Raw genomic sequence first — 15,430 nt, 5'->3', positions numbered from 1 at the left:
AGTTAAATTTGAAAAATGTATATCTTTTGTTTTCATTTAACCTTAATTCATTAATTCATTTCATTTTAATTTATGATATAGGCAGCTAGATAGTGCAATGGATAGAGTGCGGGGCCTGAAGTCAGGTAGATTCATCTTTATGAGTTCAAATCTGGCCTCTCACACACTTGCAATAGCAAGTTGATCCTGGGCAAGTCACTTAACCCTGTCTGCCTCAGATGATGTCCTCATCTGTCAAATGAGTTGGAGAAGGAAATAGCAAACTTTTTCAGTATCTTCACCAAGAAAACCTAAATAGGGTCATAAAGAGTCAGACACAGTTTAAAATGATTGAATAGAAACAGCTATAATTTAAGATATTTTTTCCTGATTGATCCCAGAAGGATGAACTAATAGTAGTGGGTGAAAGGTTCAGTAAGGTAAGATTTTGACTAGATATAAAAATATTTTAACAATTGCAGCTGTTAAAAAGAGGAATGATAGACTTCCTTAAGAGATAAGGAATTCCCTTTCACTAAGGGTGTTCAAGTGAAGGCTCAGTGACTACTTATGAGGGATGTTGTTAAGGGAACACTTATTTAAGGAGACTAAATAGAGTCCAAAATTCCTTTTGGGAAGCCAAGTTGTGCAGTGGATAGAGTGCTGAGTTCAGATCTGGTCTCAGACTGTGTGACCCTGGGTAAGTCACTTAACTTTATTTGCCTCAGATTCCTCATCTATAAAATGAGCTAGAGAGAGAATTAATAAACAACTTCAGAATCTTTGCCAAAAAAAGCCCAAATAGGGTCATGAGTCATATATCATTGAAAACAACTGACCCTTTCCTAGGACACAAGAGGGAGGTGCCTTCTCCTATTTCTTCTTTAGGACCAAACCAAACTTATTTTATAGCAAGATAATTATAGCCAAAGGCACCACTGCTCTTGAAATGCTTGTGAGTAAAAAGAGCATTAGACTAGGAATCAAAAGATTTGGAAGGGTTCAAACCTGGCTTGATTGGTTTATTAGCTCTGTGATCCTATTATATGCTAGCCTGCTATATGCTAGGCACTGGACATTCAAGAACTAAAACAAGTCTCTTCCCTTGTAGGGGTTGCATTTTGTTGGATTAATAATTGACAGATAAAAGATAAGTAAATATAAAATATGTACAAAATATAACCAAAGAAACAGTGGGAAGGGAACTAATAATCAAAGGGTATATGTAAGACCTTATGAAGGGTTAGGGTTAGAGAAACCAGGTTCAAATCTTGTTTCTCCAGTTTCTCCAGTTTATACCTCATTTGTACATAATTGTTTTCTCGTTGTCATTTCCCTTAGATGGTGAGCATCTTTTGCCGGTCTTTGTATCCCCAACTTTTAGCATAGTGCCTGGCTTAACATAGCAGGTACAACTCTCTAAGACTAAGTTATCAATAGGTTGCAAACTACATAGGTAAATGGAGTTCTTTTCCCAGTTTTCCCAAAAGATATACTCTGAGCAGATTATTAGACTTCCCAGAGCCTTAGTTTTCTGATCTGGGAAATAGAGATAATGTTAATTTAATTAAATTTGTAATTCTTTATCTCACAGGGTGGTTGTGAGAAAAGTGCTTTATGAACTTAAAGTGAAAAGTGAAGTTACTTAAAGTTTTGAATCGGCAATCAGCACAGTGCCTGGCATATCCTAAACACTAAAGAAATCTTTGTTGACATCTTGAAAAATCAACAAATTTGAAATGATTTAAGAATTCTGATCAATGCAATGACCAACCACACTGATGAAGTATGCTACTCACCTCTTGATAGAGAGGCAATGGACTCAAGTTGCAGAATGAGACGTACTCTCTGACCTAGCCAATGTGGGAATTTGTTTTGCATATTTCTGGCAAGGGGTTTGCTTTTTTCCCACCTTTTTCTTACTTGGTGGAGATGAAGAGGAATAGGCAGAAGGGAGAAAAAATAAATGCTTATCATATGAAAAAAATTAATTAAAAAATGCTTGTTGACTGACCTTCCAAAGTAAACCATTCCCTTTTTATTTGAGACAGTTGTAATTGTTAGGAAGGGCAACTAGGTGGCTCATGGGCAGAGCACCAGGTGTAGAGTCAGGAAAACTTGAGTTCAAATCCAGCCTCAAATAGTTACTAGCTGTATGACCCTGGTCACTTAACCTCATTTACCTCAGTTACCTCATCTGTCAAATGAGCTGGAGAAGGAAATGGCAAACCATTCCAGTATCTTTGCCAGAAAATCCCCAATTGTGGTCATGATGAGTCAGACATAACTGAAAGGATGGCAAATTGTTAGGAACTTTTCTCCATTTAACAGGCTTAATCCGCTTTTTTTACAGTTTCAACTCCTTGCTCCTAGTTTTGCTTTCTGGAATAAAATCAAAGATATCTAATCCTTCTTCCACATGACAGACTTTCAGATACTTGAAGACAGTTTCAAGTACACCAAAAATCATCTTTCCTCTAGACTAATCACCTGCAGTTCCTTCAACTGATCATCACATGAATGTTCTTGAGTCATTTCACCTTGTTGGTCATAATATTCAACAGCTTGTAAATGTAGAAGATAGTTTATTGGTGATTTTGTCATGTTTTCTTTAGGACATTGGCTTCTTGTGGAAAATTAGATCCCGTTTTCACCCTGAAGTAGTCTGACTGGAACAGAGAATAGTGAAAACTTCCTTCATTCTGGTGACCATGTTTCTGATGAATAGCTTAAAATTTCATGATCTCTTTTTGCTACCTGAGCATCATATTCTTTTTTTTTAACCTTTACCTTCTTATTAGAACTAACTGGTTCCAAGGCAGAAGAGCAGTAAGGGCTAGGCAATGGGGGTTAAGTGACTTGCCCAGGGCCACACAGGAAGTGTCTCAGGTCAGATTTGAATCTAAGACCTACTGTCTCCAGGCTTGGCTCTCAATCCACTGAGCCACAAAGCTGCCTCTGAACTCAAATTTTAAACTCATCTTCATAATCCTCTACTTTTAAGGCAATATTTTTTTTAATTTAATTTAATTTTTATTTTTTATTTTTTTTTAAATTTTAAACATTATTTTATTTGGTCATTTCCAAACATTATTCACTGGAAACAAAGATCATTTTATTTTCCTCCCCGCCCCCCCTCTCACCACCTTTCCCTCTCCCATAGCCGACGCACGATTCCACTGGTTATCACATGTGTTCTTGACTCAAACCCATTTCCCTGTTGTTGGTATTTGCATTAGAGTGTTCACTCAGAGTCTCTCCTCAGTCATATCCCCTCAACCCTTGTAGTCAAGCAGTTGCTTTTCATCGGTGTTTTTACTACCACAGTTTATCCTCTGCTTGTGGATAGTATTTTTTAGATCCCTGCAGATTGTTCAGGGACATTGCATTGCCACTAATGGAGAAGTCCATCACCTTCGATTGTACCTCAGTGTATCAGTCTCTGTGTACAATGTTTTCCTGGTTCTGCTCCTTTTGCTCTGCATCACTTCCTGGAGGTTGTTCCATTCTCCATGGAATTCCTCTACTTTATTATTCCTTTTAGCGCAATAGTATTCCATCACCAACATATACGACAATTTGTTCAGCCATTCCCCAATTGATGGGCATCCTCTCGTTTTCCAATTTTTTGCCACCACAAAGAGTGCAGCTACGAATATTCTTGTACAAGTCTTTTTCCTTATTATCTCTTTGGGGTACAAACCCAGCAGTGCTATAGCTGGATCAAAGGGCAGACAGTCTTTTATCACCCTTTGGGCATAGTTCCAAATTGCCCTCCAGAATGGTTGGATCAATTCACAACTCCACCAGCAATGAATTAATGTCCCTACTTTGCCACATCCCCTTTAGCATTCATTACTTTCCATAGCTGTCATGTTAGCCGATCTGCTAGGTGTGAGGTGATACCTCAGAGTTGTTTTGATTTGCATCTCTCTGATTATAAGAGATGTAGAGCACTTTTTCATGTGCTTATTAAATAGTTTTGATTTCTTTGGCTGAGAACTGCCTGTTCATGTCCCTTGCCCATTTATCAATTGGAGAATGGCTTGATTTTTTGTACAATTGATTTAGTTCTTTGTAAATTTGAGTAATTAAACTTTTGTCAGAGGTTTTTATGAAGATTGCTTCCCAATTTGTTGCTACCCTTCTGATTTTAGTTACATTGGTTTTGTTTGTACAAAACCTTTTTAATTTGATGTATTCCAGATTATTTATTTTGCATTTCGTAACTCTTTCTAAGTCTTGCTTGGTTTTGAAGTCTTTCCCTTCCCAAAGGTCTGACATGTATGCTATTCTGTGTTCGCCTAATTTTCTTATAGTTTCCTTCTTAATGTAAGTCAATATTTCTTGAAGAAGACCTCTGGACATTTTTTAGGAATTAGGAATGTTCCTGCCATGTTTATTGATTTATTTACCAAAGAATGGCCACTCAGGGATAGTTGCTCTGGCTAGATGATCCTAGAAATTCCTCTTCCAGTGACAGGATGGGTCATAGCCTAGATGAAAGAAGCAAGGATGTGAGAGGAAGAAATGGGTCTATCTCTTCATATTCCTCAATATATGGTGATTGGGCTTGGTACTACTGTTTCATATGGACCCTTCATAGTGGACTAAGTTGACAGTGAGAAACTGGCTTGAAGAACCCACTCCCATTCATAATACTGTTTCTGAAAATATCTCAAGTTCCATAGAACTAATTTTAGATTTTAAGGGCAGAGCAACTTCTTAAGATAGGTATTCCTTCTTTGTTCTCTAATTGGGCATTCTCTCTAGTTTTGCTGATTCACTGGGATTCCTAATTATAAGACAGAAGCCTAGGTTCATCATTTTTTAGAGTTTTCATGGTATGTTAATCCCCACTATAAAAATAATGGATATCAGAGAGAGAGAGAGAGAGAGAGAGAGAGAGAGAGAGAGAGAGAGAGAGAGAGAGAGAATAGTCCTACAGTAGAAGGTATTGTAGAAGACTTGGGTTCAAATCTTGTTTTGTCATTTAGTAGCTATGTGATCATGGGCCCCTTGCTACCTTTCCAGTCTTCTTACTTCTTTACTCAATACCATGTCCTTTTCAAAACAGTGATATTGACTCTCTTACTATTCTATGAACTAAGCACTCCGTTTCTTAAGTCCAGCCACTTTCCCTTGCTATTCCTAATGCCTGGAATGCTCTCTTCTTATCTCCCTCTACTAGCTTCTCTGGCTTCCTTTAAGTACCATGTAAAATCCCATCTTCAGACAATTTTTCCCAACCTCTTTTAACTCTATTGCCTTCCCTCTCTTAATTTATCTTGTTTGTGCTTGTTTGTACATATTTGTTTGTTGTTTCTCCTATTAGACTATGAGCTCCTTGAGGGCATGGACTGAGGACATTTTCCTCTTTTTATAATCCCTAGCACTTAGCACCATGCCTGGCACATAGTAGGCACTTTACAAATGTTGGTTGATAGATTGATTTCTTACTCATTGATCAACCAGTTAATCAATGAAACATTTATTAAATATTATATCCCAATGAGGGGATATAAAACTATGTGATACAGTAATACCACTAGAAGGTCTGTATCCTGAGGAGATTAAGAAACCAAAAATCAAAAAAGGACTATTTACATAAAGATATTTTGAGGAGATGGCTATCAGTTGAGTGATGGCTGAACAAATTGTGGTATCTGATTGTTATAAAATACTACTTTCTGTAAGAAATGATGAGTAAGATGATTGCAGAAAAAATTGGAAAGATCTACATAAACTGATGTAGAGTGAATTAAGCAGAACCAGAAGAACATTGCACATCATAACAACAATATTGTATAATGATCAACTGTAAAAGATTTATGCTTTTCTCAGCAATACAATGATCCAGGATAATTCTGAAGGACTTTTGACAAAGAATGCTATTCACTTCCAGAGAAAGAATGCTGGAGTTGGAATTCAGATTGAAATAATGCTATTTTTCATTTTCTTTGTGTTTTTGTTTTTGTGTCTTGGTTTTATGTGAATATTTTATGGAAATATGTTTTGCATGATCATACATGTACAACCCATATCAAATTGTTTACTAACTCAAGGAGGGGTGAAGGAAGGGAGGAAGGGATAAAGATGATTTAGATTTTATAATTTCAGAAAACTTATGTTGAAAATTGTTGTTAAGTGTAATTGGGAAAATAAAATATTAAAAAATAAATCTCAACTAGATATTATAAAATATGTCCAATACACTCTTTATCAGTCATTGTGCCAAACATTAAAGATTACTCAGTTTGTATTTTTTAAATTGTAGAATAGAACTTTACCTTTTTATTGTTGTTGTAAATAGATTGAAAGTTCTGAGAAAGACTAATCTAAATCCATTATAAGAGCTCTAAGATATGAGTTGTGCTGATTACTTGGCAAATCTCTTTAAAATGAATGTATCTTCTTAGATAATTAATGGAAATTAGATATTGTCGCTTTCAAGATATTGAACATTAACTATTGAAAAGGATCATAGTAACCAAGCTTGACTTATGAAAAGATGTAAGAAAATGTATCTTGCTCCATTTATTTGTGGGGTAGGAGACATTGAATATGGAATATTGTCTGTATTGTTAGACTTGGCTTATATGTTGGTTAGTTTTGCCAAACTGCTTTTTTGTCTTTATTTTTTAATTCTTTGTTAGAGTAATAGCTTGCTTGGAGGTTGGGGAATGGAAAGGAGGGGGAAGGTATTTGGGAATAAGATGATATTAAAACAGTGATTATCAGTAAAAAGAATTTTTTTTTAAAGAATTACTACTGTAAAAATAAAATGGAGATTGTAAAAACTAATATAGCAATGGATTGATTATTGTTTATAAACTGATTTGGATACTCTGTTTGCTGCGCTCACAAAGTATTTTCAGTTTATCTCAGTGAAGTGAAGCTCATATATGAACTTCTCTTCAGGGCCAGGCACAAGGACACTAACGAGACTCTTTATAAAAATATAATATTTATTGAAATATATAAGGATAAAAAGGATTTCTAACTCTAAGGGATTCTAACCCCACCCAAATAAATCTCTCTGGTTCCACAAGGAACCACTTCTCCTGTTTTTCACAGGCTATACTAATTCTTCCTTATCTGACTAACCCAAATTTTCCCTATTCTACAATAAACTACACTATTATCCTTATAATTATTAACTTTGTCTTGAAGTTATAAAAATAACAAAGGCTAGCTGGTTGGGTCTCAACAAAAATCAAGTTAGGACTCTGAGCCAGAGCAGACTCAGAGTCCAATCCAAAGACCAGGTCTTTCTTTGATCTTCTTAGAGTTAAACAATCTATAAAGACAGTAATAGATAGTCAATAGTGTTTCCCAAGTTGGAAAAAGAAAACACTTAACTCCTTCAGATCTTTACCTCAGACAGTGAGAAAGAGAAAGAGGCAAAGATGTTACCTCCTCAAAGGCTTCAGAGCCAGAGCCTCTATGTGTGACTCTGCCAACTGCCAGAGACCAACTACCACTCCCAGAGAGAGTGTCACAGAAAAACTGTTAAACTGTCAACATTTGAAATTAACACTGTCTCAGCTCTGCTTCAAACTCCAATTATTTCTCAAGCCAGTATCTCTACTTCTTATCTCTAAACTAATATAACAAGACTTATTTTCTAATACCATCCTTATACTAAAGCTTAATGACAAGAGTACTGGTATTAAAGTCAATGGGTTTGGAACTGAGGCTTCATCTTCAAAGACCACATTTACTATTTAGTACCTTATGTGATGTGGAGTAGAACATTCTGATTCTCAGTTTACTTCTCTGTAAAATGAAGGGGTTAGGCCTGAAAATCTTTAAGGCCCCTTCTAGCTATAACTGCTATGTTTCTATCAAATCTTGGGTATAACACTTAGTAACAGTGGACAAACTTCTCTGACTTTCATGTTCCTCTTGAGGAAAATGGGGATAGTAATAGCTATTACAATTTTTATGCCTAGATCTATGAATATTTTCATTTTGAAGCTGCTTAATTCTGTGAGGATCATTTATTTATTTATTTATTTATTTTGAGTAGAAAATTTTTATTTAATTAGTTAATTTAGAATATTTTTTCATGGTTACATGATTCATTTTCTTTCCTCCCCCCACCCCCATAGCCAATGAGCAATTCCATTGGGTTTTACATGCGTCATTGATCAAGACCTATTTCCATATTATTAATATTTGCATTAGGGTGATTGTTTAGAGTCTACATCCCCAATCATATCCCCATTGACCCATGTGATCAAGCAGTTGTTTTTCTTCTATGTTTCTACTTCCACAGTTCTTTCACTGGATGTGAATAGTGTTCTTTCTCATATGTCCCTCAGAATTGTTCTGGATTATTGCATTCTTGCTAGTAGAGAAGTCCATTATATTCGATTGTGCCACAGTGTATCGGTCTCTGGGTACAATGTTCTCCTGATTCTGCTCCTTTCACTCTGCATCAATTCCTGGAAGTTGTTCCAGTCCCCATGGAATTCCTTCACTTTATTATTCCTTTGAGAACAATAGTATTCCATCACCAACAGATACCACAATTTGTTCATCCATTCCCCAATCGAAGCCACCACAAGGAGCATGGCTATAAATATTTTTGTACAAATCTTTTTCCTTATTATCTCTTTGGGGTATAAACCCAGCTGTGATATGACTGGATCAAAAGGCAGACAGTCTTTTAAAGCCCTTTGAGCATAGTTCCAACTTGCCCTCCAGAATGGTTGGATAAATTCACAACTCCATCAGCAATGCATTAATGTCCCAATTTTGCCATATCCCCTCTAACATTTATTACTTTCTTTTGCTGTCATTTTAGCCAATCTCCTAGGTATGAGGTGTTACCTCAGAGTTGTTTTGATTTGCATTTCTCTATGAGAGATTTAGAATACTTTTTCATGTGTTTATTGATAGTTTTGATTTATCTGAAAATTGCTTATTCATGTCCCTTGCCCATTTATCAGTTGGGGAATGGCTTACTTTTTTGAACAATTGATTTAGCTCCTTATAAATTTGAGTAATTAGAACTGTCAGAGGTTTTTGTTATAAAGATTTTTTCCCAATTTGTTACTTCCCCTCTAATTTTGATTGCACTGGTTTTGTTTGTACAAACCATTTTAAATTTAATGTAATCAAAATTATTTATTCTACAGTTTGTAATATTTTCTAACTTTTGCTAGGCCTTAAAATTTTTTCCTTTCCCAAAGTATACTATTCTATGTTGTGAGGATTATTTGAAGGAGTTTTTTAAATAGCACCTCAAAACCTATAATCTTGGGTTCTGAAGAGTTATATCAGAAAAATTTTGGAAGGGATGAGGGAGAGGGTAAGAAATGGGGAAGGAGAAGAGAGAGGGAGAAATATTGTGAGCACTATTGTGAGAGTCTCTTATGAGTCTTTTATGTAGGGCAGCTAGGTTGCACAGTAGATGGAAAGTTGAATCTGAAGTCAGAAACATCTGAATTCAAATGTGGTCTCAGATATTTACTAGCTGTATGACCTTAGGCAAGTTCCTTAACTTTTGTTTGCTTCTGTTGTATAATAGGGATAATTATAGCACCTATTTCCTAGGGTTGTTGAGAGGATTAAATGATATAATATTTATAAAAATCTCTTAGTATAGTGCCTGGTGCATAGTAGATGCCATAAAAGTGCTTATTCTCTTCCCCCTTCTTATGTATTAAGTGCAATTCTCTTATAATTCATGTGGAAATCTTTAGGGCTAAAAAGGGATGTCAAAGGGTGGGGGAATGAAGGTTGAGGGAATGGGTATTGAAAAAGAAAATTTGAAATTGAATTGAAAAATTGAAATTGGGATATTTAAATTGAAAATTGAGTTGGAATTTTGAAACTGAAAAGGGATAATGGTGAGGTATTGTAGTAAAATAAGCAGAAGATATTTATTAATAACTTTGGGGGGTGGGGAAAGACCAGAATAGCAGGAATATGGAATTATTATGAAACAAAAGAAGTTATGGGATTGGAAGGAAACATACACTAAAAAAATGGAAGTAACCTAGACATTTTCAGAAGGACCCACTAATTAAAAGAAATGGGGAACCAAAATTCTAGAATCAAGAAGCTGTCCATAGAATTAGACTGCTCCTCCTAAATTCATGTTCATAATCCTATTATATCCACTGTTGATTGCATGGTCTAGTAGAAAGAACATCCAATAGATTTGTAATGAGAAGCTTTGGCTATTCAACTTACCAGTAAGATAACTTTGGGTCTATTTGAAGTGAATTCTCCAAATCTAGTTTTTTTTTTAAATCTACAAAATGGGGCTAATAGTACCTGGACTATATACTTAATGGTATTGTTTATCAGACTTATATGATATAATATAACTTATTACTTGTTTTATAAAAATGTAATCTGTTAAGTTAGTTGTCAAAACACTAAATTTTATCTTTAAAATACTGCAACTTCAAAAGATATTTCATTCTTTGGTAGTTTCTGTCCCTCCCTTCCTCCCTCCCTCCCTCCCTCCCTCCCTTCCTTCCTTCCTTCCTTCCTTCCTTCCTTCCTCCCTCCCTTCCTTCCTTCCTTCCTTCCTTCCTTCCTTCCTTCCTTCCTTCCTTCCTTCCTTCCATTCCAAGGCAAAAGAGCAGTAAAGGTTAGGCAATGAAGGTTAAGTTACTTGGTCAGGTTATACATCTAGGAAGTGTCTGAAGCCAGATTTGAAACCAGGATCTCCCATCTCTAGACCTGGCTCTCTATCCATTGAACCACACAAGTATTTTCCAATTCATTCCTTATATAGTTTGTCATTAACTGCTAATGTTAAAGAAGACATTCTGTTATTGGGTATTAGAGTATTTTTCTTTTTGAGCTTTAAAAACAATAGCAAGAATGTATTCTGTGGTACCAAATCACTTTTTTTGACTTCATTTCTTGTTATTTTTTTTCTTTATGTCAAGGTAAATCCACCATATTATGTTCCATTGGTTGAACTGGTCCCACATCCAGAGACAGATCCTTCTACGATGGAGAAAACATATGCTCTAATGAAGAAAATTGGGCAGTCACCTGTCCGAATAATGAAGGAGATTGATGGGTTTATTCTGAACCGTATCCAGTATGCCATCATCAGTGAAGCCTGGAGGCTTGTTGATGTATGTCTACTTTTCTTAAACTTTTCTGAGGTTCTGAGCAAAGGTGATAGAAATAGGTGACTTTATGTGAAAATGCCACACATTCACCTAGTTACCAGATAACAGAAAGGGGCTGGCATTGGGGTATAGGGTGGTACCATGAGATGGGAAGCCATGAAAAGCTTGAAGCAGCAACACAAAATATCAAGAATAGGAGATATTTAAACACCAGGAGCAGTTGTGCTCATATAGTACAATTGCTTGTGGAACTAAGGAAAGAAAATTTGGATAATTGGAAAGTAAGAAATAGCCCAATTATTTGTCAGTTTTGCTGTCATTTCCAACTTCATTCAGGAGTTTGTTGGCTATTTTTTCTCTTGGGTTCAGGCAAAAGATAATGAGAATAAAACTGAAGATAGAAAGCCATTTATGTTACAGGAATATCTTTCCCAAAGTAAATTGTTATTTGATATTAGGATATAATGACAGGTTTCTCTCCTCTTGCTCTTTCATACTATATTGCCTCATAATTATCTGTTTGTGACACTTTAGATTTTTTCCACCACTCCAATCATGGCCCCAGAGCAGAAACTATATTGCATCTGGAGTTTCTTTTCTTTTCTTTTTTTTTTAATTTTAAACATTATTTTATTTGGTCATTTCCAAACATTATTCACTGGGAACAAAGATCATTTTATTTTCCTCCCCGCCCCCCCCCCCCCCCTTCCCTCTCCCATAGCCGACGCACGATTCCACTGGTTATCACATGTGTTCTTGACTCAAACCCATTTCCCTGTTGTTGGTATTTGTATTAGAGTGTTCACTCAGAGTCTCTCCTCAGTCATATCCCCTCTACCCCTATAGTCAAGCAGTTGCTTTTCATCGTTGTTTTTACTTCCACAGTTTATCCTCTGCTTGTGGATAGTTTTTTTTAGATCCCTGCAGATGGTTCAGGGACATTGCATTGCCACTAATGGAGAAGTCCATCACCTTCGATTGTACCACAGTCTCTGTGTACAATGTTTTCCTGGTTCTGCTCCTTTCGCTCTGCATCACTTCCTGGAGGTTGTTCCAGTCTCCATGGAATTCCTCTACTTTATTATTCCTTTTAGCACAATAGTATTCCATCACCAACATATACCACAGTTTGTTCAGCCATTCCCCAATTGATGGGCATCCCCTCATTTTCCAATTTTTGGCCACCACAAAGAATGCAGCTACGAATATTCTTGTACAAGTCTTTTTCCTTATTATCTCTTTGGGGTACAAACCCAGCAGTGCTATGGCTGGATCAAAGGGCAGATAGTCTTTTATCACCCTTTGGGCATAGTTCCAAATTGCCCTCCAGAATGGCTGGATCAATTCACAACTCCACCAGCAATGAATTAGTGTCCCCACTTTGCCACATCCCCTCCAGCATTCATTACTTTCCATAGCTGTCATGTTAGCCAATCTGCTAGGTGTGAGGTGATACCTCAGAGTTGTTTTGATTTGCATCTCTCTGATTATAAGAGATGTAGAGCACTTTTTCATGTGCTTATTAATAGTTTTGATTTCTTTGGCTGAGAACTGCCTGTTCATGTCCCTTGCCCATTTGTCAATTGGAGAATGGCTTGATTTTTTGTACAATTGACTTAGTTCTTTGTAAATTTGAGTAATTAAACCTTTGTCAGAGGTTTTTATGAAGATTGTTCCCCAATTTGTTGCTACCCTTCTGATTTTGGTTACATTGGTTTTGTTTGTACAAAAACTTTTTAATTTGATGTAGTCAAAATTATTTATTTTACGTTTTGTGACTCTTTCTAAGTCTTGCTTGGTTTTAAAGTCTTACCCTTCCCAAAGGTCTGACATGTATACTATTCTGTGTTCTCCTAATTTTCTTATAGTTTCCTTCTTTATTTTCAAGTCATTCACCCATTTTGAATTTATCTTGGTGTAGGGTGTGAGGTGTTGATCTAAACCTAATCTTTCCCTCACTGTCCTCCAATTTTCCCAGAAGTTTTTATGAAATAGTGGATTTTTGTCCCAAAAGCTGGGATCTTTGGGTTTGTCATATACTGTCTTGCTTAGGTTGCTTGCCCCCAGTCTATTCCACTGATCCTCCTCTCTTTCTCTTAGCCAGTACCAAATTGTTTTGATGACCACTGCTTTATAATATAGTCTGAGATCTGGGACTGCAAGTCCCCCTTCCTTTGTATTTTTTTCATTATTTCCCTGGATATCCTTGATCTTTTGTTCTTCCAAATGAACTTTGTTATAGTTTTTTCTAAATCAGTAAAAAAAATTTTTGGAAGTTCCATGGGTATGGCACTAAATAGATAGATGAGTTTGGGTAGGATGATCATTTTTATTATATTGGCTCGTCCTACCCATGAGCAGTTAATGTTCTTCCAATTGTTCAAGTCTAGTTTTAGTTGTGTGGAAAGTGTTTTGTAGTTGTGTTCATATAGATCCTGTGTTTGTCTCGGGAGATAGATTCCTAAGTATTTTATTTTGTCTAAGGTAATTTTGAATGGGATTTTTCTTTCTAGTTCTTGCTGCTGAGCTGTGTTGGAATTATATAGAAATGCTGATGACTTATGTGGATTTATTTTGTATCCTGCAACTTTGCTAAAGTTGTTGATTATTTGGATTAGCTTTTTGGTTGAATCTCTAGGATTCTTTAAGTAGACCATCATGTCATCTGCAAAGAGCGATAATTTGGTCTCCTCCTTGCCTATTTTAATGCCTTCAATTTCTTTTTCTTCTCTAATTGCTACTGCTAGTGTTTCTAATACAATGTCAAATAATAGAGGTGATAATGGGCATCCTTGTTTCACTCCTGATCTTAATGGGAATGGATTTAGTTTATCCCCATTGCAGATGATATTAGTTGATGGTTTTAGATATATACTGTTTATTATTTTTAGGAACGACCCTTCTATTCCTATGCTTTCTATTGTTTTTAGTAGGAATGGGTGTTGTATTTTATCAAAGGCTTTTTCTGCATCTATTGAGATAATCATATGGTTCTTGTTGGTTTGCTTGTTGATGTGGTCAGTTATGTGGATAGTTTTCCTAATATTGAACCAGCCCTGCATCCTTGGTATAAATCCTACTTGATCATGGTGGATGTGCTGAAAAGAAGGTGTATTCCTTTTTGTCCCTATTTATTTTGTCCATATGTCTATTAACTCTAATTTTTCTAAAATTTGATTCACCTCTTTTACCTCTTTCTTGTTTATTTTTTGGTTTGATTTATCTAAATTTGATAGTGGTTGGTTCAAGTCTCCCACTAATATGGTTTTACTGTCTATATCCTCCTTCAATTCTCCTAGTTTCTCTGTTAAAAATTTGGATGCTATACCATTTGGTGCATACATGTTGATTAGTGATATTTCCTCATTGTCTATACTCCCTTTTAACAGAATATATTTACCTTCCCTATCCCTTTTGATCAGGTCTATTTGTGCTTTGGCTTTGTCAGATATCATGATTGCAACTCCTGCCTTCTTTCTATCAGTTGAGGCCCAAAAGGTCTTACTCCAACCTCTAATTCTAACCTTGTGAGTGTCAACCCGCCTCATATGTGTTTCTTGAAGACAACAAATGGTAGGGTTTTGGGTTCTAATCCAATCTGCTATTTGTCTACATTTTATGGGTGAGTTCATCCCATTCAAGTTCAAAGTTATGATTGTCATTTGTGGATTTGCTGGCATTTTGATACCTGCACCTAGTTCTGACCTTTCTTCTTTAGCTATCTCCTTTTGAACCAGTGATTTGCTTTAGGTCAGTCCCCCTAGTCCCCTCCCTTGAGATGCTTCCCTTTCTAGCCCCTCCCTTTTTGAGCTCCCTTCCCCTCCCCCTTCCTCTTCCCTCCCTTTTAATGCTCCCTCCCCCCTCCTCTTCCCTCCCTTTTTATGCTCCCCCCCCCTTACTTTTCCTTTCTTTCTTGCCCTAATGGATAGGATAGAATTCAGGATCCCACTAGATCTAGATGTTCTTCCCTCTCAGATTTAATTTCACTGAGAGTAAGGTTTAAGTAATTCTACTTCACACTCTCTTCCTCTCCTTCTCATATGAGAGTTCTTCCCCTCCCCTTCCTATGTGTATTTTTATATGGGAAAGATTATTCTATTAAGTCCCCCCCTATTTCTTGAAGTAGGTCTTAGTATTATCGACAGTTCCCCCCTCCCTTTTCATTTCTTTGCCCCCACTTTCCCCAAATCTTCTTAATGCCCCAATCTTTCCCTATGCGTGTTTCTTCTAACTACTCTTATGATGCTACAATTTTTGAGAGTTACACAAAACATTTTCCCCACATATTAATATATATAATTTGATGTAAATGTAGTCCTTATAGAAGAGAGTTTGACTTAAAG

At 36.2% G+C, this 15,430-nt stretch overlaps 1 protein-coding gene across 2 annotated transcripts in view; it reads left to right on the top strand.

Moving 5' to 3' along the window:
- The window catches only part of CRYL1 (crystallin lambda 1), a 213,156-nt gene that overhangs the window by 135,189 nt on the left and 62,537 nt on the right, over positions 1–15,430 (top strand). For both annotated transcript variants that reach the window (XM_007495199.2, XM_056794670.1), the window contains exon 5: positions 10,896–11,090. In XM_007495199.2, coding sequence (XP_007495261.2) covers positions 10,896–11,090 — 195 coding nt within the window. The remainder of the gene's footprint in view (positions 1–10,895; positions 11,091–15,430) is intronic.

This window comes from Monodelphis domestica, chromosome 4 (genome assembly GCF_027887165.1).
Source record: "Monodelphis domestica isolate mMonDom1 chromosome 4, mMonDom1.pri, whole genome shotgun sequence".
In the NCBI taxonomy this organism is placed as follows: domain Eukaryota; kingdom Metazoa; phylum Chordata; class Mammalia; order Didelphimorphia; family Didelphidae; genus Monodelphis; species Monodelphis domestica.
The sequence above is the reverse complement of the archived record's forward strand: the minus strand, read 5'-3'. Positions and strand labels throughout refer to the sequence as shown.